The following is a 27,449-nucleotide window of genomic DNA, read 5'->3' on the forward strand; positions in this document are numbered from 1 at the left end:
AGGATACTAGTCGGGTTCTTAACCTGTTGAGCCACAAAAGGAACTCTTGTATTAGTCTCTTGTCAGGATAATGAGGTGTGTGGTCTCTGAAGATCAGAGAACATAGACTTGCAATACTTAAGGTTTCTTTTCTTTTTTTTTTCCAAGCAGCCAACACTGAAAAATTACAAAGTTCTCAGACTGGTGTGGTATGGCTGGGCCAAAGAAAGTCTGTGTGTTTAATTTACAACCTTTTCATGCTGTAAGAAAACACTGACTAAGGCCTTTGCCTAAAGGTGGTCTTCTAAGGACAATGGCTGTTACCCGGCAGAAGTAAAGTTCACAAGGAAAGAGCATAGTATTTGTTGGGTTTTGGACTCAAAATATGAAATTGTTACCTGATCAGGAGGAGGGCAGTAGACGCATTTATCTAGTCGGCCAGGCCTCAGCAGGGCAGGGTCAATCAAGTCAGGGCGACTGGTAGCAGCCAAAACATAAACACCTGGGAAGGGGGAACAAAATAAAACTTCTTTACTAAATCCTGGTAAAATCTGTTATAAAAAGATATTTCTCCATTTACAGTTATTACCCTGTAAGCCTTCTACTCCATCCAACTGAGTCAGCAACTGGTTAACTACACGGTCTGTGACCCCTGTATTATCATGGCCTCGTCGAGGAGCGATGGATTCAAATTCATCAAAGAAAAGAATGCAGGGCTTCGCAGCCTGTGCTCTGGGAAAACAAACAGTATTGCACATGTGCACAGGGCTTCAGAGTTTTCCAAGTCATTTCATATATATACACATACATACATATATTTATCTATTTAGTAAATTCTTCCCAACAAATCCTTAAGGAAGACAAGGCATATGTAATTATCCTTGTTTTCAGTAAGCTGGATCTTAGGTCAGAGGAGACTCATGCCTCCTGGACAGAGTCTAAAACAAAAACCAGTCTTATTCAGTAAGTGAAATGCTTCTTTGATTCTTGTTACAAGTAAACTTTAAAAAATATGCTTATTGGCCATCTGCACTTCTTTTGTGCAGTGTCTCTTCATTATCTTCTGTCCATTTAAAATCAACAAGCTCATTATTTTCATAAGGTTTTGTAAGGGCTCTTTAAAAAACTTAGTTATATTTATTACATTTTTTTCTAACTTTTTTTAATTATTAACTAATTTTGTTTTAATTAGAACGAAAGTTAACGCATGTACCATCTCTGGTAACAGGATGGACCAGATGTCTGAAGAATCACCCCTAGTACAAAACACCTGTCATGCTGATTGAAGAAAAAAACCCGAAAACATCTTGTTAAATGCATGTCAAGTAAGATAAATCTGGAGCCAACAACAGACTGGAATTACCTGTTTCTTGAATGTCTGGCAAAACTCTCTCAGAAAACCAACTGGGTCTAAAGTTTTTTGGGTTTTTTTTGTCTATTTATCTTTTTAGAGCCGCACCCATGGCATATGGAAGTTCCCAGGCTAGGGGTAGAATCAGAGCTATAGCTACCAGTTTACACCACAGCCACAGTAACTTGGGATCTGAGCCGCATCTGTGACCTACACAGCTCACAGCAACACTGGATCCTTAACCCACTGAGCAAGGCCAGGGATCGAACCTGCATCCTCATGGATACTAGTCGGGTTAATCACTGAGTCACGACCAGAACGCCCAGATCTGATGTTTGACTTGTGCAAGGAATTTTTTTTTTTTTTTTTTTAGGGCCGCACCCGCAGCATATGTAAGTTCCCATGCTAGGGGTTGAACTGGAGCTCCAGCTGCTGGCCTACATCACAGCCACAGCAAAGTGGGATCCAAGCTGTGTCTGCGACCTATATATACCACAGCTCACAGCAAAACTGGATCCTTAACCCACTGGGTGAGGCTAGTGGTTGAACCTGTGTCCTCATGGCTACCAACCAGTCAGTTCATTACCACTGAACCACAACAGGAACTCCCTGTTCAAGGATTTTTAGTGGCTTATTTTTTTTCCTACAGCTACAGGACTATTCAGATTTTTATTTCTTCTTTGCTGAATTTTGGTCAAACATATTTTGGCAAAGTTTTAAATACATTGGCATAAAATTTATAATGCTATTTCAAAATATTCCCTTATTATCACCTACATTTCTTTTATACCTCTAGTCTTGTCCCCTCCTTATCCCTAATATTATTTATTCATGATTGTTTTCTTCTTGCTCAGTCATACTAGACAGCAGTTGTACTAGGTTTACAAAAAATATTAGGGTTTATGAACTTTACTGAATTATTTTCTATTTCACTAATTTTTGTTCTTATTCCCTTTTTATTTTCATTTATATCTGTATTTTCCTAATTTCATGAGATGAATACCTAGTGATTAACTTTCAGTCTTTTTTTCTTTTCTAAAAATTAAAGGCTATACATTTTCCTTGAAATAAGTTTTATAGAATTTTACAATTTTAATACGCAGCATTTTCATTATTACTTAGTGCCAACTATTTTCCATTATGATCTCTTCATTTACCTAGATTTAGTTTTTTAAAAAAATCTAAATGTATAGGGGTGATTACCCATTTTTTAATTTTTTTAAACTTAATTGTGTTTTCCGATAACAGAATCTGTATGATATTGTCTCTGAAACTTACTGCAATTGCTATGTATAGCTTGACATATGGGAAATCTTCAAAAATGCTCCAGGTATGCTTGAAAAGAGTATGTATTTAAATATCCTTATATCAACCTTGTTGAATATGTTGTTCAAATCTTCTAAATTTTTATTATTTTTTACTATTTTTTAAAAACATAACTAATTACTAAGAACTGTGTTAAAATCTTCTATTATGAAGATGTATTTGTCAATTTCTCCTTGCAGTTCTACAATTTTTTTTTTAATCTTTTTGTCTTTTTAGGGCCGCCCCCACAACATATGGAGGTTCCCAGGCTAGGGGTTGAATCCAAGCTGTAGCCACTGGTCTGTGCCACAGCTGCAGTAATGCCAGATCCAAGCCACGTTTGTGACCAACAGCACAGCTCATGGCAATGCTGGATCCTTAGCCCACTGAGCGAGGTCAGGGATCAAACCTGCGTCCTCATGGATACTAATCAGATTCATATCTGCTGAGATACAACAGGAACTCCTTATACTTTATTTTAATTAAGTTAGCCACATGGAATCTTAATTTATATAAGAGATAAACTGCGGTAGTTATGTGCCTCATATACATTGAGATTTCTCTGAATAATCACTTATGATTCCACTTTCAACATTTCAGAAATATTTTTATTGTAAATAGAATAAAAGTATAAGAACAAATAGAACCAAATCCCAAAACTTAATATCAAGAGTATTTTATATTTAGTGGTATTTGGTGAAACAGTGAATTTTTGTTCTCTAGTTTATTAATCCACAAATCATAGGTTTCAAACATCAGTTTTTCAAAAAATAAGACTAAAGAGCACTGATAGATAACCACAGAGTCAGTTACCACAGAATAGGGAACTAACCTAATAAAAATATCCCGAACAGCTTGTTCACTTGCTCCAATATATTTGCTGAGTAACTCTGGCCCCTATTTGATAAAATAAAATTAAATTAGAATTAAGATAAAACTAAAAACAACATATAATTTTGGTCCGCAACTAAATTTAAATGCAATAGTGGAAAAATCTTAATATAATTAAATGGATTTCTCTGAAATGCACTTATAAAAATAATGTAGCTGGAATAAACAGCATGCCACAAGTTTTTCCCTTGGTATTTCCTCTGCCTAGAACATCTGTCACGGCTCGTTGCTTCATGTTAGATCTCTGACGTAACGCCACATCCTCCAAAAGACCTTGCCTGAAAACCCCGTCTATGGCCGGATTCCGCCCCTCGACACCTCCCTCATCTTCCCACACGTGCCTCCACTACTGCAGAGGAGAGTAGACACCGACCGTGTCTATTCAATTACTGTCTCTCTCTACTGCAGATATAAGCTCTGAAAGGCAGTTTTGTTTATTATTGCCAAAAACAGTGCCTGCCAATAAGCACTGGATTATGTGTTTAGTAATGAATGGCTTAAAAGGGGAAAATGTCCCATCCATCTCAAATCTTTGGAGACTCCAAAAGATATGTGATAAGACATAAAGTACTTTGATTAGCATCTTCTATTATTATTATTATTTTTGCTTTTTTTTTTTTTTTTTTTTAACGCTGCACCCTTGGCACATGGAGGTTCCCAGGCTGGGGGTCAAATTGGAGCTACAGCGGCCAGCCTACTCCACAGCCACAGCAACACAGGATCTGAGCCATGTTTGTGATCTACACCACAGCTCACCGCAACACCAGATCCTTAACCCACTGATCAAGGCCAGGGATTGAACCCACATCCTCATGGATACTAGTTTGATTCATTTCCACTGTGCCACAATGGGAACTCCAGCATCTTCATTTATTGAAACCGACTTATTTGTTCAGGAGTTGAAGAATATCTCATTTTTAGGAAAAACCTAAGAAGTCAACTGAAAAAACTTTCAAAACAAACTTTACAACATATAACAAAATCAGTAATAAGGACAGACTTTCCTTAAATTGAGATATTTAAAAAAACCGAATAGGTCCTAAAATGATCTCCACTGAAAAATTACCTCGAGGAGTTCCCGTCGTGGCGCAGTGGTTAACGAATCCGACTAGGAACCATGAGGTTGCGGGTTTGGTCCCTGCCCTTGCTCAGTGGGTTAACGATCCAGCATTGCCGTGAGCTGCAGTGTAGGCTGCAGACGCGGCTCGGATCCCGCGTTGTTGTGGCTCTGGCGTAGGCCAGTGGCTACAGCTCCAATTAGACCCCTAGCCTGGGAACCTCCATATGCCGGGGGAGCGGCCCAAGAAATAGCACAAAAAAGACAAAAAACAACAACAAAAAACAAAACAAAAAAAACACCAACTCTCAGTGGGAGAGTAAAAAAGAATTTATGGTCATCTTTAACTTACCACAGTACCATTAAGGGTGTAACAGTACACCACAGACTAGGAGAGGGTCTTTCAAAAAAAAAAGAAAAAGAAAAATTACCTCGAAAAGACCAAATACTGATCAGGATATGTGACCAAAACAAAGAATTTCTAATACTCAGCCATCTAGATATCTATTAACATACTAGTATTTAATGAGATTTTCTCAATATAGTCCGAGAACTGAAGAAATAACCAAGACAAAATATTAGGAACAAGACAACACACCAGTGTCAGTGAAAGGTCAGTTTTTGATGCACGCCTCCTAAGATCCACCCCGACCCCCCAAAGAATCAGCTCTCTACTGAAACCTGTGCATTGACAACTCATCCCAACTGTGATCTGATGACAGGTAAGACATCCTCCATAACGGAGCAATCTAAAATACCACAATATTTTCCAGTGTTAAACTTGAAAATCACACGTTAAAAAAAATTGGTAAAGCTACATTCTAGTGAAAAGTAAAAAAGAAGAACCTGGTCACAGTTATTCCACAATCCAGAAAAAAGAAAACAGAAAAATTTAATGGAGTCCCCATCGTGGCGCAGTGGTTAATGAATCTGACTAGGAACCATGAGGTTGCGGGTTCGGTCCCTGCCCTTGCTCAGTGGGTTAACGATCCGGCGTTGCCATGAGCTGTGGTGTAGGTTGCAGACGTGGCTCGGATCCCGCGTTGCTGTGACTCTGGCGTAGGCTGGTGGCTACAGCTCCGATTCAACCCCTAGCCTGGGAACCTCCATATGCTGTGGGAGCGGCCCAAAGAAATAGCAAAAAGACAAAAAAAAAAAAAAAAAGTTACAGCGTTTCTCCATCATTGCCAGGGTATCCATGTAACCAGATCACAAGGGAGTTTCTGCTGTGGCTCACTGGTAACGAACCCAAATGGTATCTATGAGGACATTCGTTCAATCCCTGGCCCCGCTCAGTGGGTTAAGGATCTGGCATTGATGTGAGTTGTGGTGTAGGTCACAGAGGTGGCTCGGATCCCTCTTGCTGTGGCTGTGGTGTAGGCCGGCAGCTGCAGCTCCAATTTGACCCCTAGCCTGGGATCTTTCATATGCCACAGATATGGCCTTGGAAAAAAAAAAAAAAAGAAGAAAGAAAGAAAAAAAAAAACACAGATCACGAAAAAAACACTTGATAAAAAGAGGGTAGGCATAACCCAAATGCAAATTACTCAACTGGCTTTCAGATTGTGAATCAATTTTGAATATGGCTATAATGCAGGTCCCTCGCTTTTTAAAAGTTCACTTTACTTTGCTTTTTCCTACATTAGTAACTTTCACCAAGTGAAAGAAATCCAAAGAAAATTTTCTTGTTTACAAAAAAAGGTGAAAAGCAAAAAGAGCACTCAGTCTTTGTCCCGAGGGAGCAGTTTATACAGACAGCGTGCATCCCAGCAGCAAGAGTGGTGCCGCCAGGCTCCTTCTCAGGGAACTATGCTCGGTACCACAGTGTCAAGCCATCACAGTTTTGAACTGTGTCTGTGAACATCTGTGCTGTATCTCGATTTATTCTGTTCAGCCATTAGCAAGATGTGTCTGCTTGCTTCTTCACTTTACACCATTTCAGTTTACGGAAATGTTTCCTAGAAACACTCTACTTTCGGATGGCAGGGGCAAATCTGCAGGTAGGTGATGCCTTTGCCTTGAAACGTAATCACTCTTTGCTAAGTTAATGTTGCTGGGATGCTGAAACGGTATACATAAGACCTCAGACCCCAAACCATTAACCACACACCAGTGGTGGACTGTGAAACATTACCTTAAATGATCTAACATGTCCTTTAATTACCGCTCTCACCCTTAATCTGAAAAAACTGAGACTTAGTGTGACACAGCAAGGGTGAAAATAGAGCCAACAAGCAACAGCCATAAAAACTCCAGCTTCTTGCCTTAGCGTGGTCTCTGGTTCCTAATCTTCTAGGTTTTCCTCCCCTTTCAAGTAGAGTTAGCTTTTATCTGAATATTTATGTATAATTCTATTTTAAATGCACAAAGATCTGCCTTAAGCAAGAACACAGTAAGTCCTACAAAAGAGAGGTGCCTCATTATTCAATTTCCCACACAGCTTGACTAATAGATGGATCACTGCTCCTACTAGTTTTCCAGATATGAGACGAACCCACCATCAGGAAACAAATGATGCCGGAGAGGAATGAGGAAGTAGGTATACTCACTCACACACTGCTGGCGGGAATGTAAAATGGTGCAGTCACTGGGAAAAAAGTTTGGTGGTTCCTCAGCAAGTTATACACAGAATTACCATATGACCAAAGCAATTACACTCCAAGGTATATATGTATTCAAGAAAAATGAAAACATACAGTCATAAAGAAATCTGTACACAAATGTTTATAGCAGCATTATTTATAATACCCAATAAGTGGGAACAAACCAAACGTCCACCAATGATGAATGGACAAACCAACTGTGACATAGCCATACCCCCTTAAAAAGACTGAATACTACCCAGCCATAAAAAATACTGAAGTACTGACACCTGCTACAATGTGAATGAACCCTGAAAATATTATGCTACGTGAAAGAAACCAGACCCAAAAGGTGACATACTGCATGACTCCTTTTACACGAAATATCTAGAACAGGCAAATCCACAGAGAAAGAAAGCAGATTGATTAGCGACTGCAAGTGGATGGGGGGGGATGAAGAATGGGATGAAAAATCTTTGACACTAGAGAGAGCTGATGGTTACACAGCACTGTGAATGTATTAAATGCTACTGAATTGTACACTTTATTTATTTATTTTGTCTTTTGTCGTTTTTAGGGCAGCACCCTCAGCATATGGAGGTTCCCAGGCTAGGGGTCTAATTGGAGCTGTAGCTGCTGGCTTGCGCCAGAGCCACAGCAACGTCAGATCCGAGCTGTGTCTGTGATCTACACCACAGCTCACAGCAACGCCGGATCATTAACCCACTGAGCGAGGCCAGGGATCGAACCTGCAACCTCATGGTTCCCAGTCAGATTTGTTTCTGCTGCACCACGACAGGAACTCTCTGAATTGTACACTTTAAAACAGTTAATTATGTTATGTAAATTTTGCCTCGATAAAAAGGGAAGAAAAAGATAAATGCCTAACATACCTTGACACTAATAAAATTCATTCCACTCTCTCGTGCAACTACTCCAGCTAGTAAGGTTTTTCCTGTTCCCGGAGGACCATACAGTAGTACTCCTGTTCTTTGTCGTATGGGCAAGTTTGCAAATAACTCTGGGTACTGAAAAATACAAAAATATGACAAAGAGCTCAACTCTGAAGCAAATTACGGAGCAGTGGCCAAAGATCAATGTACAGAAAAAAGTATTCTTATGGTAACAACTGTCACTTTTTTTTTTTTTTGCTTTTTACAGCCACACCTGTGGCATATGGAAGTTCCCAAGCTAGAGGTCCAATTGGAGCTGCAGCTGCAGGCCTATGCCACAGCCACAGCAATGCAAGATCCAAGCCGAATCTTGCACAGCTCATGGCAATGCCAGATCTTTAACCCACTGATCGAGGCCAGGGATAGAACCCACACACTCATGGATACCAGTTAGGCTTATAACCTGCTGAGCCAAAATGCAAACTCCCAACTATCACCTTTTTAACAGTACAATGAGAGAAAATAATTCCTACTCAAAATAGTAAATAAACTCTATGGAACTACCATAGATTTTTTTCCAATTGGACCATGAAATACATTCTACATAAAATGCATATAAATGCATCAGAACTTATTTCTATTTTTTTCCTGTTTTTTTCCCCAAACATTGTAATAGTACTACAGGAGTTCCTGCTATGGTACAGTGGGTTAAGTATCTGGCGTTGCCACAAGCCGTGGAGTAGGTCTCAGATGAGGCTTGGATTTGGCATTGCTGTGGCTGTGGTGTAGGCCAGCAGCTGCAGCTCCGATTAGACCACTAGCCTGGGAACTTCCATACACTGCAGATGAGGCCCTAAAGAGCAAAAAAAAAGAAAAAGAAAAGAAAAAGAAAACAAAAACAGTCTTTTAACAAGTATACTGCCTTCCATTTACATGGTTCAAGGGTTGTTATGACAGCTATGTATATTCTATCAAATAAAGAAAATAAATAATAGAGAAGCATGTATAATGGTAACAGACATAAAGTCTCCCAAGAGTCTCCATGCTGAACAGGTGACTACTTTTTTTTTTTTTTTGGCTTTTTGTCCTTTTAGGGCCGCACTTTCGGCATATGGAGGTTCCCAGGCTAGGGGTCCAATCAGAGCTGTAGCTGCCGGCATATGCCAGAGCCACAGCAATGCAGGATCTGCGCTGTATCTGTGATCTTCACCACAGCTCATGGCAACGCTGGATCCTTAACCCACTGAGCGAGGCCAGGGATCGAACCCATGTCCTCATGGATGCTAGTCAGGTTTGTTAAGTGCTGGGCCACAAAAGGAATTGTGTGACTGACTGATTTTAAATTATCTTCTATTTTACCAACTCTAGCTTCTCAGCAAGAAATTTTTTTTTTTTCTTTTTAGGGCCACACCCATGGCACATGGCGGTTCCCAGGCTAGGGGTCAAATCAGAGCTACAGCTGCCGGCCTACACTACAGCCACAGCAATGCAGGATCTGAGTCGCATCTGCAACCTACACCACAGCTCATGGCAACACCAGATCCTTAACCTACTAAGCAAGGCCACCTCACAGTTACTAGTCAGATTCATTTCTGCTGTGGCACAATGGGAACTCCAGCCAGAAAACTTTTTGACCAGGTGAGCCAAGCAGGCTACTCTCAGCCACCTCTTGGCTTTCTCCACTAGGTACATGCCTATGGAGTCCAACCAGCTGACAGAATTTCAGCCTCATCTCAACCTCCAATCTAACCTGAGAGGCCCCTAAGCCAGGACTTATGCAGATGGACTCCTGTAACCGGATGCTGATGTTTAGTACCCAGGCCCAGCATGTGTGGTCATGATCCTGCTGGCAAGTACTTCCTATGCCAATGTCCTTCCAAATAGGCTTTAACCCCTAGTCCTGGGCTGCAGTGAATACGTCCTGGGCCCCACCAGACAGTTCCCAGGACTTGCCATCTAGTTACAAATAACTGAGGTCCTTAGCCATTTCCTGATCTCTTTACATGGGTCCCTGAGCTCATGCAAAGATCTCTTAGGTTTCTGTTTCAAACACACCACCTCCTAAATTCTACTGCTGATCTTCTAAAGAGCAATCGATATCTGGCCCCTTTATCTGGCCATCTGCCTGGCCTGTGCTGCCTTCTGACTCTGTCTTTCTAGACTGGCCCCCAGAGTCTGGAAATCTGGCTCAATCCAGTTCTGTGGACTTAGATGATTCTCCCACCTCTCAGTTTATTCCTGTTTCTGTTCAACCCTAGCTGACAGTTCTTTTGCTTTCATATAATCTGAATGACTCAAGCAAAACACAAGAATTTTGAAATCACATCAAAATATATTTACTATTAATATTACCCCAGCTTTCTTTTTGGGCAAGGGATATATCAGATACTTTAAAAATCTGTTAGAGAAGTTCCCATCGTGGCTCAGCAGTTAACGAACCTGACTAGTATCCATGAGGACGTACGTTCGGTCTCTGGCTTTGCTCAGTGAGTTAAGGATCTGGCATTGCTGGGAGCTGTGGTGTAGGCTGAAGATGCGGCTGGGCTCCCGAGTTGCTGTGGCTGTGGGTAGGCCAGCGGCTACAACTCCTATTAGACCCCTAGCCTGAGAACCTCCATGTGCTGCAGGTGCAGCCATAAAAAGCCCAAAAAAAGTTTTTAAAAAATAAATAAATAAAAAATCTGTTAGAATACCAAAAATAGGGCTGGACATTTTTTTGGTAACAATAAATACTTGTTGAATCAAAGTGAGATTGGGCAAGCCAACACAAAAACAGAACCAGAGATTCAGTGGTTCCTTCTCAGAGTAAGTAGCACTTGATTTTTTTTTTTTTTTTTAAGTACCTTGGCTGGTAACTGGATTGTATCCATAAGGATCTGCCGAACTTCACGTAATCCACCAATGTGATCCCAGCCCAGGTCCCTAGGTTTATGTAGGTTGACATTTCTCAGAGATGCAGGAACAAATCCTTGGAGAGCCTTTTGGAAGTCCAATGTTGTTAAAACTAATTCTGTTCAAAAATAAACAAAACTTCTTTTGGTAGTCATATTTGCCTGTGAATTTTCAAAACTTGCCGCCATACAGTTGACCCCCCCACCCCACCCATTTCACCCTCCCTGACCCCTTCCCTTCTGGTAAGCACCACACTGTTCTCTGTGTCTACGTATTTGTTTATGTTTAGTTTGTGCATTTTATTTATTTTCCACATATGGTTGAAATCATAGGATATTTGTCTTCCTCTGACAAATATTGATTTCACTTAGCAAATCTTACCTCAGTTAAAAACAAATGCCATCGACTTAACTGGAAATGCCAATTTTCTACTCAAATAGCTGCTATTTAAATACTAACATGGAATATATTTGCTTCTTACCATATTACAATTACATTTCTCCACAATGGAAAGAAGAGTCCAAATTTTGGTTTCAATAGTAAAACTTACCTTCTCTGGTAGATACACTCTGATTAGAGAGACGAGAATGTATGGCTCGATCCACAAGCACTATAAAGTCTCTAGCCACAAAGCCTTCAGTCTCTTTAGCTATACGTTTCAGGTCAAGATCAGTGAACCTGTTCATATCACAGTCCAGTTTATTTTTTATGGCATTATGCAGAATTTCACATCTTTGCTCCTAAAGAAAAATTCAAAATTCAAATTTCTAGTTTTACTTAGATGCAAATTTTTATACACGTATTTTGAGAAAAATCAGCTTGACATAACCTCCAGTGACAGAAAGCAGCCTGGTGTTTGCCTGCAGATGGCGTTGGGGAGGGATGATTGCAAAGGGGCACCGGGAAGCATCTGGGAGGGATGGAAATGTTTGCTGTCTTAATGGTGATGAAGGTTTCATGATATATACACGTAGGTTAAACTGATCAAGGAGTTCCTGTCGTGGCTCAGTGGTTAACAAACCTTACTAGTGTCCATGAGGACGTGGGTTCAATCCCTGGCTCGCTCAGTGGGTTAAGGATCCTGTGTTGCCATGAGCTGTGGTATATATAGGTCGTAGTCACAGCTCAGATCCCGCATTGCTGTGGCTGTGGTGTAGGCCAACAGCTGCAGCTCCGATTCGACCCCTAGCCTGGGAACCTCTATATGCCACGGGTACAGCCCTAAAAAAGACAAAGGACAAAACAAACAAACAAACAAACAAACAAACCTGATCAAATTATATACATTATCATCCCAGGGATGCAAGGATTCTTCAATATCCGCAAATCCATCAGTGTGATAGGACACATTAACAAACTGAAGAATAAAAACCATAAGATCCTCTCAGATCCAACACCCATTTCTGATACAAACCCTTCAGAAAATGGGCATAGAGGGAACCTACCTGAACATAATAAAGGCCATATATGACAAACCCACAGCGAACATCATTCTCAATGGTGAAAAGGTGAAAGAATTCCTGCTGAGATCAGGAACAAGACAAGGATGTCTGCTCTCGCCACTACTCTTCAACATAGTTTTGGAAGTCCTAGCCACGGCAATCAGAGAAGTAAAAGAGATAATAGGAATCCAGATTGGAAAGGAAGAAGTAAACTATCACTATTTGCAGATGATATGATACTATACCTTCAGAATCCTAAAGACTCTACCAGAAATCTGTTAGAGCTCATCCATGACTTTGGCAAAGTCACAGGATACAAAATTAATACACAGAAATCAATGACATTTCTATATACCAACAATGAAAGATCAGAAAGAGAAATTAGGGAAGCAATCCCGTTTACCATTGCATCCAAAAGAATAAAATACCTAGGAGTAAACCTACCTAAAGAGACAAAAGACCTGTACTCTGAAAACTATAAGACACTGATGAAAGAAATCAAAAATGACACAAATAGATGGAAAGACATACCATGCTCTTGGATTGGAAGAGTCAGTATTATCAAAATGACTATACTACCCAAGGCAATCTACAGATTCAATGCATCCCTATCAAATTACCAAGGACATTTTTCACAGAACTCGAACAAAATATTTTAAAGTTTGTTTAGAAGCACAACAGACCCAGAATAGCCAAAGACATCCTGAGAAAGAAAAATGGAGCTGGAGGAATCAGGCTCCCTGAATTCAGACTATACTACAAAGCAACAGTCATCAAAACCGTATGGTACTGGCACAAAGACAGAAATATAGATCAGTGGAACAGGATAGAGAGCCCAGAGTCAAACCCATGCACCTACAACCAACTAATCTATGACAAAGGAGGCAAGAATATACAATGGAGAAAAGATAGCCTCTTCAATAAGTGGTGCTGGGGAACCTGGACAGCCACATGGAAAAGAATGAAATTAGAACACTCCCTAACACCATACACAAAAATAAACTCCAAATGGATTAAAGACCTAGATATAAGACCAGACACTATAAAACTCCTAGAGGAAAACATAGGCCAAACACTCTCTGACATAAATGACAGCAATATCTTCTCAGATCTACCTCTTAGAATATTGACGATAAAAACAAAAATAAACAAATGGGACTTAATCAAACTTAAAAGTTTCTGCACAGCAAAGGAAACTCTAAACAAAATGAAAAGACAACCCACAGAATGGGAGAAAATCTTGGCAAATGAATCTACTGACAGGGATTAATCTCCAAAATTTATAAACACCTTCTGTAGCTCCATACCAAAAAAACAAACAACCCCATCAAAAAATGGACAGAAGATCTAAACAGACACTCCTCCAAAGAAGACATACAGATGGCCAAAAAACACATGGAAAGATGTTCATCATCACTCATTGTTAGAGAAATACAAATCAAAACCACTCTGAGGTACCACCTTACACCAGCCAGAATGGCCATCATCAAAAGTTTACAAACAATAAGTACTGGAGAGGGTGTGGAGAAAAAGGAATCCTATTACATTGTTGGTGGGATTGTAAATTGATCCAGCCACTGTGGAAAACAGTGTGGAGATTCCTCAGAAAACAAAAAACAGAACTACCATTTGATTCAGCAATCCCACTCCTGGGCATTTATCCAGAGAAAACCATGACTCACAAAGGCACATGTACACTGATGTTCACTACAGCACTATTTGCAATAGCCAAGACGTGGAAACAACCTAAATGTCCATCGACAGAGAAGTGGATCCAGAAGATGTGGTACACAATGGAACATTACTCAGCCATTAAAAGGAACAAAATGCCAGCATTTTTAGCAACATGGATGGACCTAGAGACTACCATGCTAAGTGAAGTCAGTCAGACAATTGAGACACCAACATCAAATGCTTTCACTGACATGTGGAATCTGAAAAAAGGACAGACTGAACTTCTTTGCAGAGCAGATACTAACTCAGACTTTGAAAAACGTATGGTTTCCAAAGGAGACAGTTTGGGGGGTAGGGGGATGTGTTGTGGGTGTGGGATGGAAATCCTATAAAACTGGATTGTGATGACCATTATACAACTATAAATGTAATGAATTCATTGAGTAATAAATTTTTTTTTAATTATATACTTTAGTGAGTCTGTTGTCTTCAGTTATACCTCAATAAAGTTAAAAAAAGAGTCACATTAATAAATTACTTTCTTGGAGTTCCCATCGTGGTGCAGTGGTTAACGAATCCGACTAGGAACCATGAGGTTGTGGGTTTGATCCCTGGCCTTGCTCAGTGGGTTAAGGATCTGGCGTTGCCGTGAGCTGTAGTGTAGGTTGCAGATGCAGCTCGGATCCCGCGTTGCTGTAGCTGTGGTATAGGCCGGTGGCTCTGATTAGACCCCTAGCCTGGGAACCTCCATATGCCGCAGGAAGCGGCCCTAGAAAAGGCAAAAAGACAAAAATAAATAAATAAATAAATTCCTTTCTTTTCCTTTTTAGGTTCCTTTAAGAGTGTTCTGTCATTGCTGTCCCTATAAAATATAATTCTAAGACCATATTCAAGAACCAATACCACTACCATTGTGTTATGCTTAGTAACTGTTAGGGTATTTTTCTTCTGCAATAACAGTTAACTAGCACAGGGTGAATATTTTGGTAAGAGGCTAGGTAAGAATTTTAAACAAGAAGTTAAAATACGCTTGCTGTCTGGAACATTCTTTGAGTGTACTGCCACTAGAACCATCATGAACCTAAGTCTCCAAAGGAGATGATGGGTTGTGTGTGAGTGTGGTATTGTGCTTTATGATACAAAATATATATTTGCTTTTTGTCTTGCTTCTGGCACAGATCTCCTAAAACCCTTAATATTTCCTAAGTAATAAGAGTGATAAAGGTGTCTTGATATTCATAACAAACCCTTTTCAACCACACCTGAGTTTATGTTAATGAGTGACCATTGGAAAGCATGGAAGTGTAAGGGCTGGTCCCTGGGGAACCAACAAAGCATACAGGACTGAAACTTTCAGTCCCATCCCCTGATTTCTGGAGAGGGGGAAGGGATGGAAGGCTTAATCAATGCCAGCTGGTCAAAGATTTAATCAATCACACCTCCCTACAGAATAAAGCTTTCATACACACCCAAAAGGGTGGGGTTTGGAGAGCTTCCAGGCTGGAGAACCAGAACACTTACACATGCTACCAGGCTAGACCCCGAACTCTTGGACACAGACAGACACTCCTTGGTTCATGACTTTGCTTATGTATCTTTTCATCTGACCATTGATTTTTATCCTTTAATATCTTGGTAACCTAGTGATAAACAAGTTTCCCAAATTCTCTGAGTTCCTCTGGCAAATTAAATCACCCAAAGAAGAAGTCGTGGGAATCTCTGGTTTATGATCAGTTGGAAGCACAGGTAACAACCTGGACTTGGTGACTGGGATCCAAGTGGAGGGCAGTCTTGTGGCACTGAGCCCTTATCCTGTGGGATCTGAAGAGAGATCTGATAGATCCAATAGATGTGAAAAATCTCTGGTAGTGTCAGAACTGGGTTGAATTGTAGGACACTCAGTTGGTATCTAGCAGTTGCTTGATGGTGTGGGGGGAAAAACCCACGCTTTAGAAGTGGGGACCAGAACCATCGTGGGCACAGAATATTAGTGTTGGTTAAAAAAAAAAATGTTCAGTTAAATTTTTATTTTTATTTTTTTTAATTTTTATTACTATTATTATTTTTCAGTTAAATTTTTAAAAGAAGAAATGTTTTAAAAAGGTAAATATGTGAAGTGATAGATGTATTAATTAACTTGATTGTGGTAAATATTTCGCAATGTATATCAAATCATCATGTTGTACACTTCATATACATACAATTTTATTTGTAAATTTTGTCTCAATAAAGCTGAAAAACTAATTTCCAAAGTGTATTTACAGATTTTTACCAATGCGAAATGAAGCAGTTCAGAATTTCTAGGGTTTTTATTTTTAAATGGAATAAAAAAGGAAAACTTTAATTAAAAAAAAAAAGAAGAAATGCCATTTTCAAAGACCCCGTTTCTTACATGGTAACGCTTCGGATGAAAACTGTACCTCTAAGCAAAACATGCACTGAATGTTGATTTTTAAGTATTCTTAAGATCACTAATATAAGCATCAGTTTAAAGCTATAAATCATTAATAAAACTGAAAAATAATTTATATAAAAAGGAACATATTTCAACAATCTTCGCAAGTAGCATGTTACCTGATCAGGAGGCTGTATGTGCTGGACGCACTGAAACAGGTGAATTCCTTGAGCAGAAACAAGTAAAGGATGTAGAGTATGTTGAGACTGGCTTGTAGCAATCAGTGCAACCAAACTTCCCATGGAAATTAACTCTTTCGTCATATCATTCAAGGCTGGAATTAAGCAATATACTGTAAAAAGCTTAGTAAATATAAGCATGAAATTTTAAAATTACATCCCCATTAAAAATGATAACCTAGGAGTTTCCTGATGGCCTAACGGTTAAGGATCTGGTATTGGCAGTGTTGTGGCAGGGACACTACTGTGGCGTGGGTTCAATACCTCGCCTAGGAATTTCTGCATGCTGCAGGCAAGGCCAAAAAAAAATAGATAACTTAAAATTGATCTTTAAGGTGGAGTATAATTCTTCCACTCATTCACTGGTTTATCTATTGAGAACCTAACACTGGCCAGGCTCTGATCAATCTAACCATAGAAGCACTGTGCACTCAGAAAAATGGCTAATGAGGTTCTACTTCTTCATCTTGTAAATGAAAAGGAGTCTCTGAAATAAATACTATAGAAGAATGATAAACTTCCATACTGTATTCTATTAATCAGGCAAAATACAGCTCATATTCCCATTACTTCCTGAATGATCTCTTTTTTTTTTTGTCTATTGTCCTTTGTTAGGCCCTCACCCACAGCATATGCAGGTTCCCAGGCTAGGGGTCCAACCGGAGCTGTAGCTGCCGGCCTACACCAGAGCCACAGCAACACCAGATTCCAGCCGTGTCTGCAACCTACACCACAGCTCACAGCAACGCTGGATCCTTAACCCACTGAACACGGTCAGGGATTAAGCCCGCAACCTCATGGTTCCCAGTTGGATTTGTTTCCGCTGCGCCACCACGGGAACTCCTGACTTTTTTTTCTTTTTAGGGCCATACCCAAGGCATATGGAGGTTCCTAGGCTAGGGGCTGAATTGGAGCTACTGCTGCCAGCCTACACCACAGCCACAGCAACGCCAGACCTGAGCCATGTCTGCGACCTACATCACGACTCATGGCAATGCCGAGTCCTTAAACCACTGAGCAAGGCCAGGGATTAACCTCTGTTCTCATGGATCCTAGCTGGGTTCATTTCCACTGAGCCACAAGGGGAACTCCAGGCCCTCCTGATAACTTCTCATCCCTCACACCACCTCCGCTTACTTCTAGCAAAACACACCCTGCTACCTCCTAGCTGTGTCACTCGGGTCAAATCACTAAGCTTTCGATTTCCGTTTACTTACCTGTAAAACCAGAATATCTACATGGAGAGTACAAAGCAACCCTTAGCTTGAAAGAGCAGTTAAGGCATGGGAGCTATCTTATGACCACCGGTATTCTGTACCAAAATTGTCTGTTTACTTATATTTCCTAAGACTCTGAGAATACAGACTGCAGACAAGCCATAGACAAGTATTTGTCAGATGAACAAAGCAAGAGGAAATCTGTACAATTCAGGAATTTCTAATAAGTAGAGGAGAATGAAAGGGCCCCAAAGACTAATAATGAAGTTGCAGGATTTTCACACTGCCCTCACTCCACCAACCTTGCTACCGGAGGCCTAAAAATCAACACGTTGCAGAGCATATACTCTGGAACATGTTCCAGAAGAGAGCAGATACACTGCTAAGACTAAAAATGCTGTCTGATAAAAGAGAAAGGCCTGAAGCCAGTGAGTGGACGTGTTCCCATTACCATGTGCCAGCCGCTGGCTCTGCACAGCCTCAGGACTATGCTCGTGTTCCGGGAGGGCAGGCAGGCCCGCAACCAGATCCAGGTCGTCCAGCAGAACAACAGAAGGCTGCCTCCACGCTGCCTCTGAGAAAGCCACCACTATGGTTTTTTGTAGGTTTTCAAGCCTTTTTCCTTAACACAGAAGATATAAAATGGTTTTGATGTTATTTCAGGGCTGGGAAAGTTCAGGCTGCCCTTCCGAAAGCATCAGAAAAATTCAATAGTGATTTAACTATGAAAATTCCGTCAATTCAAGTATTTTGTTAACATACCAACCACTGACATTTAATAATCATGACACAGGTTGATTAATAAGCCTCAGAGCACTTGATAAAGTACTGAATTCCATAAAACTAAAAAAAGGAATATGCTACTATAATTTTCTGTGTGTGTATATATATATACTTATTCATACCTCGCCTCATTCCATGGAGAATTTCAGATGGCTTACTGCAAAGCAGTAAACTTAAAATCATGTACATAAATTCAAAAATTCAAACTTCTTCATGAATTAAAACTTTTAATTTTCAAAGTATAGAAACAAATCAGTTCATAAATCAATGTAAAGAGTCCCTGTACTTAGCTCCAAAACAAAATTTTCACAAGAGGCTTCAAGCAGACTAAGTGACGGACAATGTCTCTAAAACCACCTTTACAGTATATGACGTAATGAGTTTTCAAAGGCTACTTCTTAGTTTCTTGTTGTATACTGGATTAAAAAACAGAATATAATGACTAGTTGGAACCACATGGGAGTAAGAGGTAGGAGAAAAAAATTAACTACTTTAAAGTAAAATCTTTTTGATTTTTTAAAATTCAATCGATAATAATGTAAATGTTGAACACTTTTAAATGTATAAGTGTACAGGTGACCCATGAACAACACAGGTTTGAATTGTGAAGGGGCCACAAAGATTTTTTTCAGCAGTAAATACTACAGCACTACACTGTCTGAAGTTGCTTGAATCTGTAGATACAAGGGAACTGCATATACAGCAGGATGACAGTAAGTTATAATAGGATTTCTGGCTGCATGGAGGACTAGCACCTCTAAGCTCTGCATTGTACAAGAGTCAGCTGTATAGAGAAAATTCTAATTCTCCTCTTTGCTGTCCACAGCCACCTACTTACCTTCCTCCAAGGCAATGCCCTACCAGTTTCCCATAGCAATTCAGAGATAGTATTTAGAATACTCTAATGGATGTAAACTAACTTTCTCAGAGTGGTGTAAGCTGGTATTCCTAGGAAAATAGTCTTGGCTAGAAAAAAGAAAAAAGGCTTTCATCAAATATGGAGTTTTAAAATTTTTATTAAAAAAATTAGAAACCTAAAGATTAACGTCTTTAGTAATTAAACTTCTAAGTAATTTCAAGGACTAAAGGACAAACAAGAAAGTTAAATAAAGATTAGGTATATTTATTTATTAGACTAACAGCATTAAATAATATTTCTACCACAAGAGAGATTTATGCGGTGTTAACCATATTCATACCTCGTAAAGCTTTACAGTCAACTATCTCCACATGGGCATCCAATACGTCAAACGCTTCTTTGCAGATTGCCTTCGCTAAAGTTGATTTTCCACTCCCCTAGAAAATAATTGCTTCATAAGAACTCTCAATTATATTCAGGCACAGAAAGAGCTTCTGTCATCACAAAGATGATGGTTGTCAGGGCAACCACAAAAATTGGGCCTCATCAGTCAAGTAGATGCTACATAAACAATTACATCTCAATAAAGCTGGGGGGAAAAAAGATCCACATCCCTGATTATAAAATAATACGTGAAAAATACAAAATCACTGTAATTTGTTTTGACGTACCATTCTTCCAGGCACCCCGCACACATTTTACGTAAATTTATATTTACAGTATTCGTGCAGGCTCACAATCAATCACTACCCTCTTTATCAGCAGATACAGAGCAGCATCCGCTCCCTAATATGTCTCCAGGGTGGTGACGTACTGGACCACAACAGGCTTAACAAGCCCCGTCCTGTTGTTATCTTTATGCTGCTCCCAATATTTAAGTAAAGCTAAAATAAACACCCATATACACACATGTTTACTTATTTGTCATATTATACCTTTAGAATAAATTTCTGGAAGTGGAATTGCTATATCAAAAGGTACAAATATTTAAAATTTTGCTAAATATTGCTATAAATCCCCCTTGAAATACCGAATACTGGTAGATTTTTAGAGTTCTTTTCATATAGGTTTCCTCCCTTAATCTACTATTATTTCTTACCAGTGTTGTTCTGTCCAGCTTTAACAGCCCTGGCACCACTTCCAATGTTTTTTCATTGCTGGGAACTAGAAAAACAGCCAAGCTTTTTGTGCAAAGTCTGAAACTCAGCAGGCACTGGACAAATACTACCATCATTATAGTTTACAGAATTGTATTTATGTTTATAGTCAATAGGCTCCAAAGAATAAAGACATTAGGTTGCTAGGGTATAGGCCCCACCTGTCATAAAACATTTTGCCCAGTCAGAGGGCTTTTGCTCTCAAAATAATTCACATTTGTATGCACATTTTTTCACAAAGCCCTTTCATATACATTATTTCTTTTAAGTGAAGTTCATCCTAAAAAGGCAGGTAAAAAACTAAAGAACTGCCAGAAGTCAAGGGATTAAGTACAAGACAGGGTTGGAACTCCGATCCAGGTTTTCTGCTTACTCTTCCTATTAGCCATGGTACCCCTAGTCAAGACTAAAAATCTGGTTTGTGGGTCAAGAGGGTATTGTTTTTTCAAAATAAACATTCTACCCTGATGATGTATTTTGAAAGTATACACAGGTAATATAGGAACCATGTAGAGTAGTTGTTATGTTTTACCGGCCTTGCAAACCTGAGATAAATCCTACTTGATGGTGGTGTATAATTCTTTTTTATACACTGGTTAACTCAATTTGCTAATATTTTGTTGAGGATTTTTGCATCTACGTTCATGAGAGATAATGGTCTGTAGTTTTCTTTTCTTGTGATGCCTTGGTCTTAGGTAATGGTGGCCTCATAGCATGAGTCAGGAAGTATTCCTTTGGCTTCTATCCTCTGAAAGAGATTGTAGAGAATTGATATAATTTCTTCCTTGAGTGTTTGGTAGAGTTCACCAGTGCACCCATCTGGGCCTAATGCTTTTTGTTATGGAAGGTTATTAATTTCTTTAACAGACATAGGCCTTTTCATATTGTCTATATCTTCTTTTGTAGTTTCAGAAGCTTGTGTCTTTCAAGGAATCAGTCCATTCATCAAGGTTATCAAATTTATAGGCACAGAGCTACTCATTACTATCATTACTACTTTATTATCTTTTTAATTTCCATGAGATATGTATTGAGATCTTGCTTTTCATTTCTTATTTTAATAATGTGTGTCTTCTCTCTTTTTCTTTCTTAGCCTGGCTAGAGACTTATCAATTTTACTGACCTTTTCAAAAAGCCAGCTTTTGGTTTCATCGATTTTCTCTACTCATTTCCTATTTTCGATTCATTGATTTCTGTTCTAATTATGTCTTTTCTTCTGTTTACACTGGATTTTTTTACTAAGATTTTTATTTTTTCTATCATAGTTGATTTACAATGTTCTGTCAATTTCTGTTGTATAGCAAAGTGACCTAGTCATATATATACACACACACATTCTTTTTCTCACATTATTCTCCATCATGTTCCATCATTAAGTGATTAATATAGTTCCCTGTGCTACACAGCAGTGCTTACACTGGATTTAATTTCCTCTTCATTTTCCAGTTTCCTAAAGTAGAAACTTGAGTTATAGGAAAATAGTTGCTATATTTAAAATAAGAATAAAAAAAAAAAGCAACTTGGCTAGTAAGAGGGAAAAGAAGTTATTATACTGGAGTTACAAGTGAACAGGAATGAAAAAGCCTTATAATTTTGCCTTGGAAGAAAGCACAAAGACTCATAAAGACCATAATGCAGCCCTGGAAACAATACTACCTTGGTAGAGGATAAAACTGCAAGCTTTTTAAAAGGTTAAGGAACCTATAGCAAAATTGACAAAGATTTAAAAGAGTTTCCCTTGTGGCTCAGCGGAAATGAACCTGACTAGTATCCATGAGGATGCACATTTAATCCCTGGCCTTGCTCAGTGGGTTAAGGAGCCAGCATTGCCATGAGTTGCATGAAGACCACAGATGTGGCTCGGCTCAGATCTAGCATTGCTGTAGCTATGGTATAGGCAGGCAGCTACAGCTCTGATTCCAATCCCTAGCTTGGGAACTTCCCTATGCTGCAGGTGTGGCCCTAATAGGACACAAACAAATAATAATAATAAAATAAAAATAAATAAATAAAGAGAGAGAAGACCCAAATCACCAATACTAGGAAATGGGACACTACAACAGATTCTGCCATTAAAAGCATAATAAGACAACACTACCAACAACTTTATACTTAAAAATTCAACAACTTAGAAGAAAAGGATCCATTCCTTAAAACCTACAAACTACCAAATGTCTGCGAAGATGAAATTAGGGGCTGAATTTACAAAGAATTTTTAAAGAAATCTCCAGACACAGATGGTTTCACTAGACTTTTTACCAAACCTTTAAAGAAACAGGAACATCAATTTCTTTTTTTTTTTTGTCTTTTGTTGTTGTTATTGTTGTTGTTGTTGTTGTTGCTATTTCTTGGGCCGCTCCCGCGGCATATGGAGGTTCCCAGGCTAGGGGTTGAATTGGAGCTGTAGCCACCGGCCTACGCCAGAGCCACAGCAATGCGGGATCCGAGCCGTGTCTGCAATCTACACCACAGCTCACGGCAACGCCGGATCGTTAACCCACTGAGCAAGGGCAGGGACCAAACCCGCAACCTCATGGTTCCCAGTCGGATTCGTTAACCACTGCGCCACGACGGGAACTCCGGAACATCAATTTCATACACTCTCTCTCAAAAAACAACAGGAGGGACTACTTCTCAACTCATTTTATGAGGCCAGTGTTACCCTGACAGCAAAACCAGACAAAGACAGTACAGCAACAGAAAACTATAGGCCAATATCTCTCATGAACTTACAAAATCCTCAACAGAATATTAGCAAACAGAACTCAGCAATGTATAAGAAGAACAGCAGACCACGGCCAAGAGGGATTTATTATAGATTTGCGAGGCTGGTTTAACACTTGAAAATCAGTCAAATCTATCAACACCCTACCAACATCCTAAAGAAGAAAAATCATACAATCATATCCATTCAGAGAGCATCACCACTTTCCCAATGTCTAATAGCAGTCACTCAAAAATATCAGAGAAGGAACAAATGCTTTACACATCTCATATCAACTCTAAATAACAGATGATCAAAACCTAGAAAGAGAATAATTAAAAGCTGCTAATTAGTGAACATGAGCATATTTTAAGCACATACCTTTCCTCCCGTGAGTAAAAGGGCACCATTCCTAAGTCCTGCCACGAGGGACATCAGCTGCCGAGACAAAGGGCGTCCCAGGAGGCTGTGAGTGATGTGCTCCATGGAGGAGATGCCTATGGAATTCACTCCTCTGCAAAACATGTAAATTGTGACATGATAAAACTGAAGCAGGATAACATCTAGCTATGAAAATTCTGATACTTCTTTCCTAGGCTAGTTATCGATTTATAACAAGGGTAAAATCTTAGAAATTCTCCCATACTTAAAAGTATGATGAATTAATGCCTTTTTTTTTTTTTTAGGGCCACACCTGTGGCATATGGAAGTTCCCAGGCTAGTGGTTGAATTGGAGCTGTAGCCACCAGTGCACACCAGAATGAATGCCAAATCTTGAATCACAGATTTTATTTTTACTTATTTACATATTTGGCTGTACCCGTGACATGTGGGAGTACCAGAGCCAGGGATCGAACCTGAGCCACAGCAGCAACCTGAGCCACTGCAGTGACAAGGCCAGATCCTTAACCTACTTCACACCAAGAGAACTCCTTGAATCACAAATTTTAAAACTAATTTTATTATTTTCAAACATGTACAATAACTAAGTTTTGTCCTAATAAGATTCCTTGAGGAATCTCGTCTTAACACACAGAAACATCCCCCTCAATGTGTTAGGATAATTGAAGACTTAGTCCCACTTAACTGTCATCTTTGAAATCCAGTTTCAATCTGTAGATTATACAAACATGAACTTCAACCTACTTCTGAACTCTGCCAGTTTATTTCTGATAATAAATATCAAAAATTCCTAAAATTAATCTAAATTGCAGAGATTTTACTTTATACTGAATAGTATACTACATTTAAAAATTGTTACTTCATAGTTTATTAAAACATTTACAGATTATACTGCTACAGGAAATCAAGTCACTACGACTACATCTACTGAAGGCCTCTGTGAAGAATTCATGTTTATGTGAGATTCTTACACTAAGAGCTAAAAAAACTGAGGAGGTTATTTTCAGGTTTGTCTTAAAAGTTGAGGAAAACACAAATAATCCCAATCGGTACATCAATAAGACAGTGAAGGAATAACTTAATTTGAAATATTGTTAAACATTCAACTGTTTTTGGATTTAACATTAAAGATGTATTAATTTTAAAGAATTATTGTTTTATTCAAGCACATATAATTCAGGTCATACCTAGTTGGCTTTCTTCTCACAAATCAAATCTCAAAGTAAAATTTCAAATAAGCTTCAGACTTTTAGTTTTCTAAGAAGACAAGACAAATTACTAAGCCAGATGGGAAAATAGAAATAATCCTTGGGAAAATATGTACTACTGCATTAGTAGGAATAGTCAATGATACTAACATCTACTTTAATATTTACACATAAAAGCCCTGCCAAAGATAATGTCAGACATAAGTCTAAACAGGCTAGTTTGGCCGTAACTTCTTACCCCAGGCAGTTCAGCTTTAAAAAAGGAAGAATAAAGTCAATTTCCTCACTGTTTTCTTCTTTTACCATAGGATCTAGAAGGACCTATAGCAGCAAGGAAAAATCAGTTTTACATTTCAAAGTTATATCTTTTGCCTGTTTTTCTCGGGTCCCAGGAAACTGAATTGCTGATTCTGTTACACCAGAGAGAAAAGATGGATTGTGCATGCAAGATTATTACTTACAAAAGCCTTACCAATAAGTAACTCATCCAAGGAATACATATATTTATGGTTAACAAGCAGTAAAGAATGTCATCTTAATACAGTTTACAGATACATCTTTATTTGCAATTTTGATTTGTGTCACATTTACTCTTTTTCCCAGGTCTTTGTATCTTCTCTGCATGATAGTCTTTCAGTTATACTTCAAAAGTATAGAAGAAATAATGTCTAGTTTCTGAAATTCCAAATAACTAGAGCATCTTTAATTCTATAATGACAAAATTGAATATCCTAAAACCTAATATTCTAAAAAGACCACTTTAAAAATATTTCTAGAAGAAAAATGATCTGATAATATTTGTGAAGAGGTGAGAATTTAAGAACTGATATAATACGGCTGTACAGCAAAACTGCATTATTTAAAAAAGCCAAACCTGGAAGCTAAGCTTTCCTTTCAATACTAGAAGACTCCAAAATCATGATGCATTTTCCAGTTAACATAATCAACTCTATTCTTAAAACTTAATTGTGTGGAGGCACTGATTTTAAATTTAGGATAAATCAATAATTTGTTTTGACAAGTTAAAAAGATTATAGAATTAAATATTTTAAATCAAGTTATTCCTTACTCTTATCATTCAAGGTTCTAATACACTTTATGGTGCAAGGCCTTAAAAGGTAAATTCATACTTTATAAACAATCATGTGTGAAAATATTTTCATTAACTATCCAATAGAAGGTAATTACTTGTATTGTAGTCTTCTGTAGCAGATTGGCACTCAATAGAAAAATATTTTTTTCTTTTTCCTTTTCCCAAGAATGAGCTGTATTCAGAGAAAACTCCTTCAATCCTATTAAAAAGAAAGTAATAAATGTAGTTAGTACTGAAGCTGAGATAAAATAATTGTAAATTTAAATTTAATTTTTTTTTTTTACAGCCTGGTCTGCAGCATATGGAAGTTCCCGGGCCAGGGATTGAATAGGAGCTGCAGCTGTGGAGCTATGCCACAGCTTATGGCAAATGCTTAACCCACTGAGCAAGACCAAGGATCTAACCCACATCCTCACTGACATGATGTTGAGTTCTTAACCCACTGTACCACTATGGGAACTCCCTCATTTAAATTTAAATAAAGGCATTCTTTGATAGGTAAAATATACTGTTATCATTATTCACACATACCACAAGTTGGAAAACGATGAAAAATTTTACAACTTCTTAAATAGGAAAAATATCAAAATAGCAAATAAAATGTACCCACCATCTTTAATTTCCAGCTTAATATATTCTTCCTCTGATATTATCAAAGGAAGTGCGGTAGTAGTGGACTGTTGTAACCATGAACAGAACACAGCTTTTATGTCTTCTTCACTTACGTCTTCAGGCTGTCAGAAAAAAAGGAAAGAACAATAATGATATTTTAATGCCTGAACTTAACCTTAACACCTTATCTTGCCAATAAAATGAAAAGTTTACCAAACAAGAAAAGGAAGGATGTTTGCATTGTAGGCACAGCTTCAGGATTTGACATGACAGCACAAGTACAGAAGCAGCAGAACACTCCTTTTCTCTATGTGCAGTGACACACACACACACACAGAGCACAGCTTAGCTCACTGACTGTCATTCCACCCTTCTCCTTTGCCTCCCTCCCTGCACAGCTGGGAGCACGGACTCCTCCGTGCTCAGCCTGCAGCTGCGTGTGCATGTGTGTGGCTCCACTCTGGCGGATGGTCTGCAAGTAGCAACCCCTGGGAAGGCCTTCTCATCCTGATTAAGAGGCAGAGAAATCTGGCAAGGAGAAAGCTTTTGATTTCTGTCTTTCCTTCTACGGCCAAGAATGTGGACAATGTGGAAGTGATACCTATTATGACAGCGAACACCTTGTATCTAAGAGGAGAAAAGGCACAGGCTAAAGATGACAGAAGAGAAAAACCAAAGGAACCTAGATCCCTGGTGACATGGTTTAACCACCTA

General features: G+C 38.9%; 1 protein-coding gene across 2 annotated transcripts in view; it reads right to left on the reverse strand.

The window, feature by feature from the left end:
* PEX1 (peroxisomal biogenesis factor 1) overlaps positions 1–27,449 on the reverse strand; it is a 62,041-nt gene that overhangs the window by 17,057 nt on the left and 17,535 nt on the right. For both annotated transcript variants that reach the window (XM_047754255.1, XM_047754254.1), the window contains exons 7-19: positions 26,734–26,857; positions 26,219–26,322; positions 25,269–25,351; positions 23,802–23,934; positions 19,900–19,996; positions 18,369–18,539; positions 16,641–16,795; positions 11,501–11,690; positions 10,902–11,068; positions 8,059–8,193; positions 3,468–3,532; positions 569–711; positions 378–481 (exon numbers count right to left, since the gene is read on the reverse strand). In XM_047754255.1, coding sequence (XP_047610211.1) covers positions 378–481; positions 569–711; positions 3,468–3,532; positions 8,059–8,193; positions 10,902–11,068; positions 11,501–11,690; positions 16,641–16,795; positions 18,369–18,539; positions 19,900–19,996; positions 23,802–23,934; positions 25,269–25,351; positions 26,219–26,322; positions 26,734–26,857 — 1,671 coding nt within the window. The remainder of the gene's footprint in view (positions 1–377; positions 482–568; positions 712–3,467; positions 3,533–8,058; positions 8,194–10,901; positions 11,069–11,500; positions 11,691–16,640; positions 16,796–18,368; positions 18,540–19,899; positions 19,997–23,801; positions 23,935–25,268; positions 25,352–26,218; positions 26,323–26,733; positions 26,858–27,449) is intronic.

The sequence above is a fragment of the Phacochoerus africanus genome, chromosome 11, assembly GCF_016906955.1.
Source record: "Phacochoerus africanus isolate WHEZ1 chromosome 11, ROS_Pafr_v1, whole genome shotgun sequence".
NCBI classification, from domain to species: domain Eukaryota; kingdom Metazoa; phylum Chordata; class Mammalia; order Artiodactyla; family Suidae; genus Phacochoerus; species Phacochoerus africanus.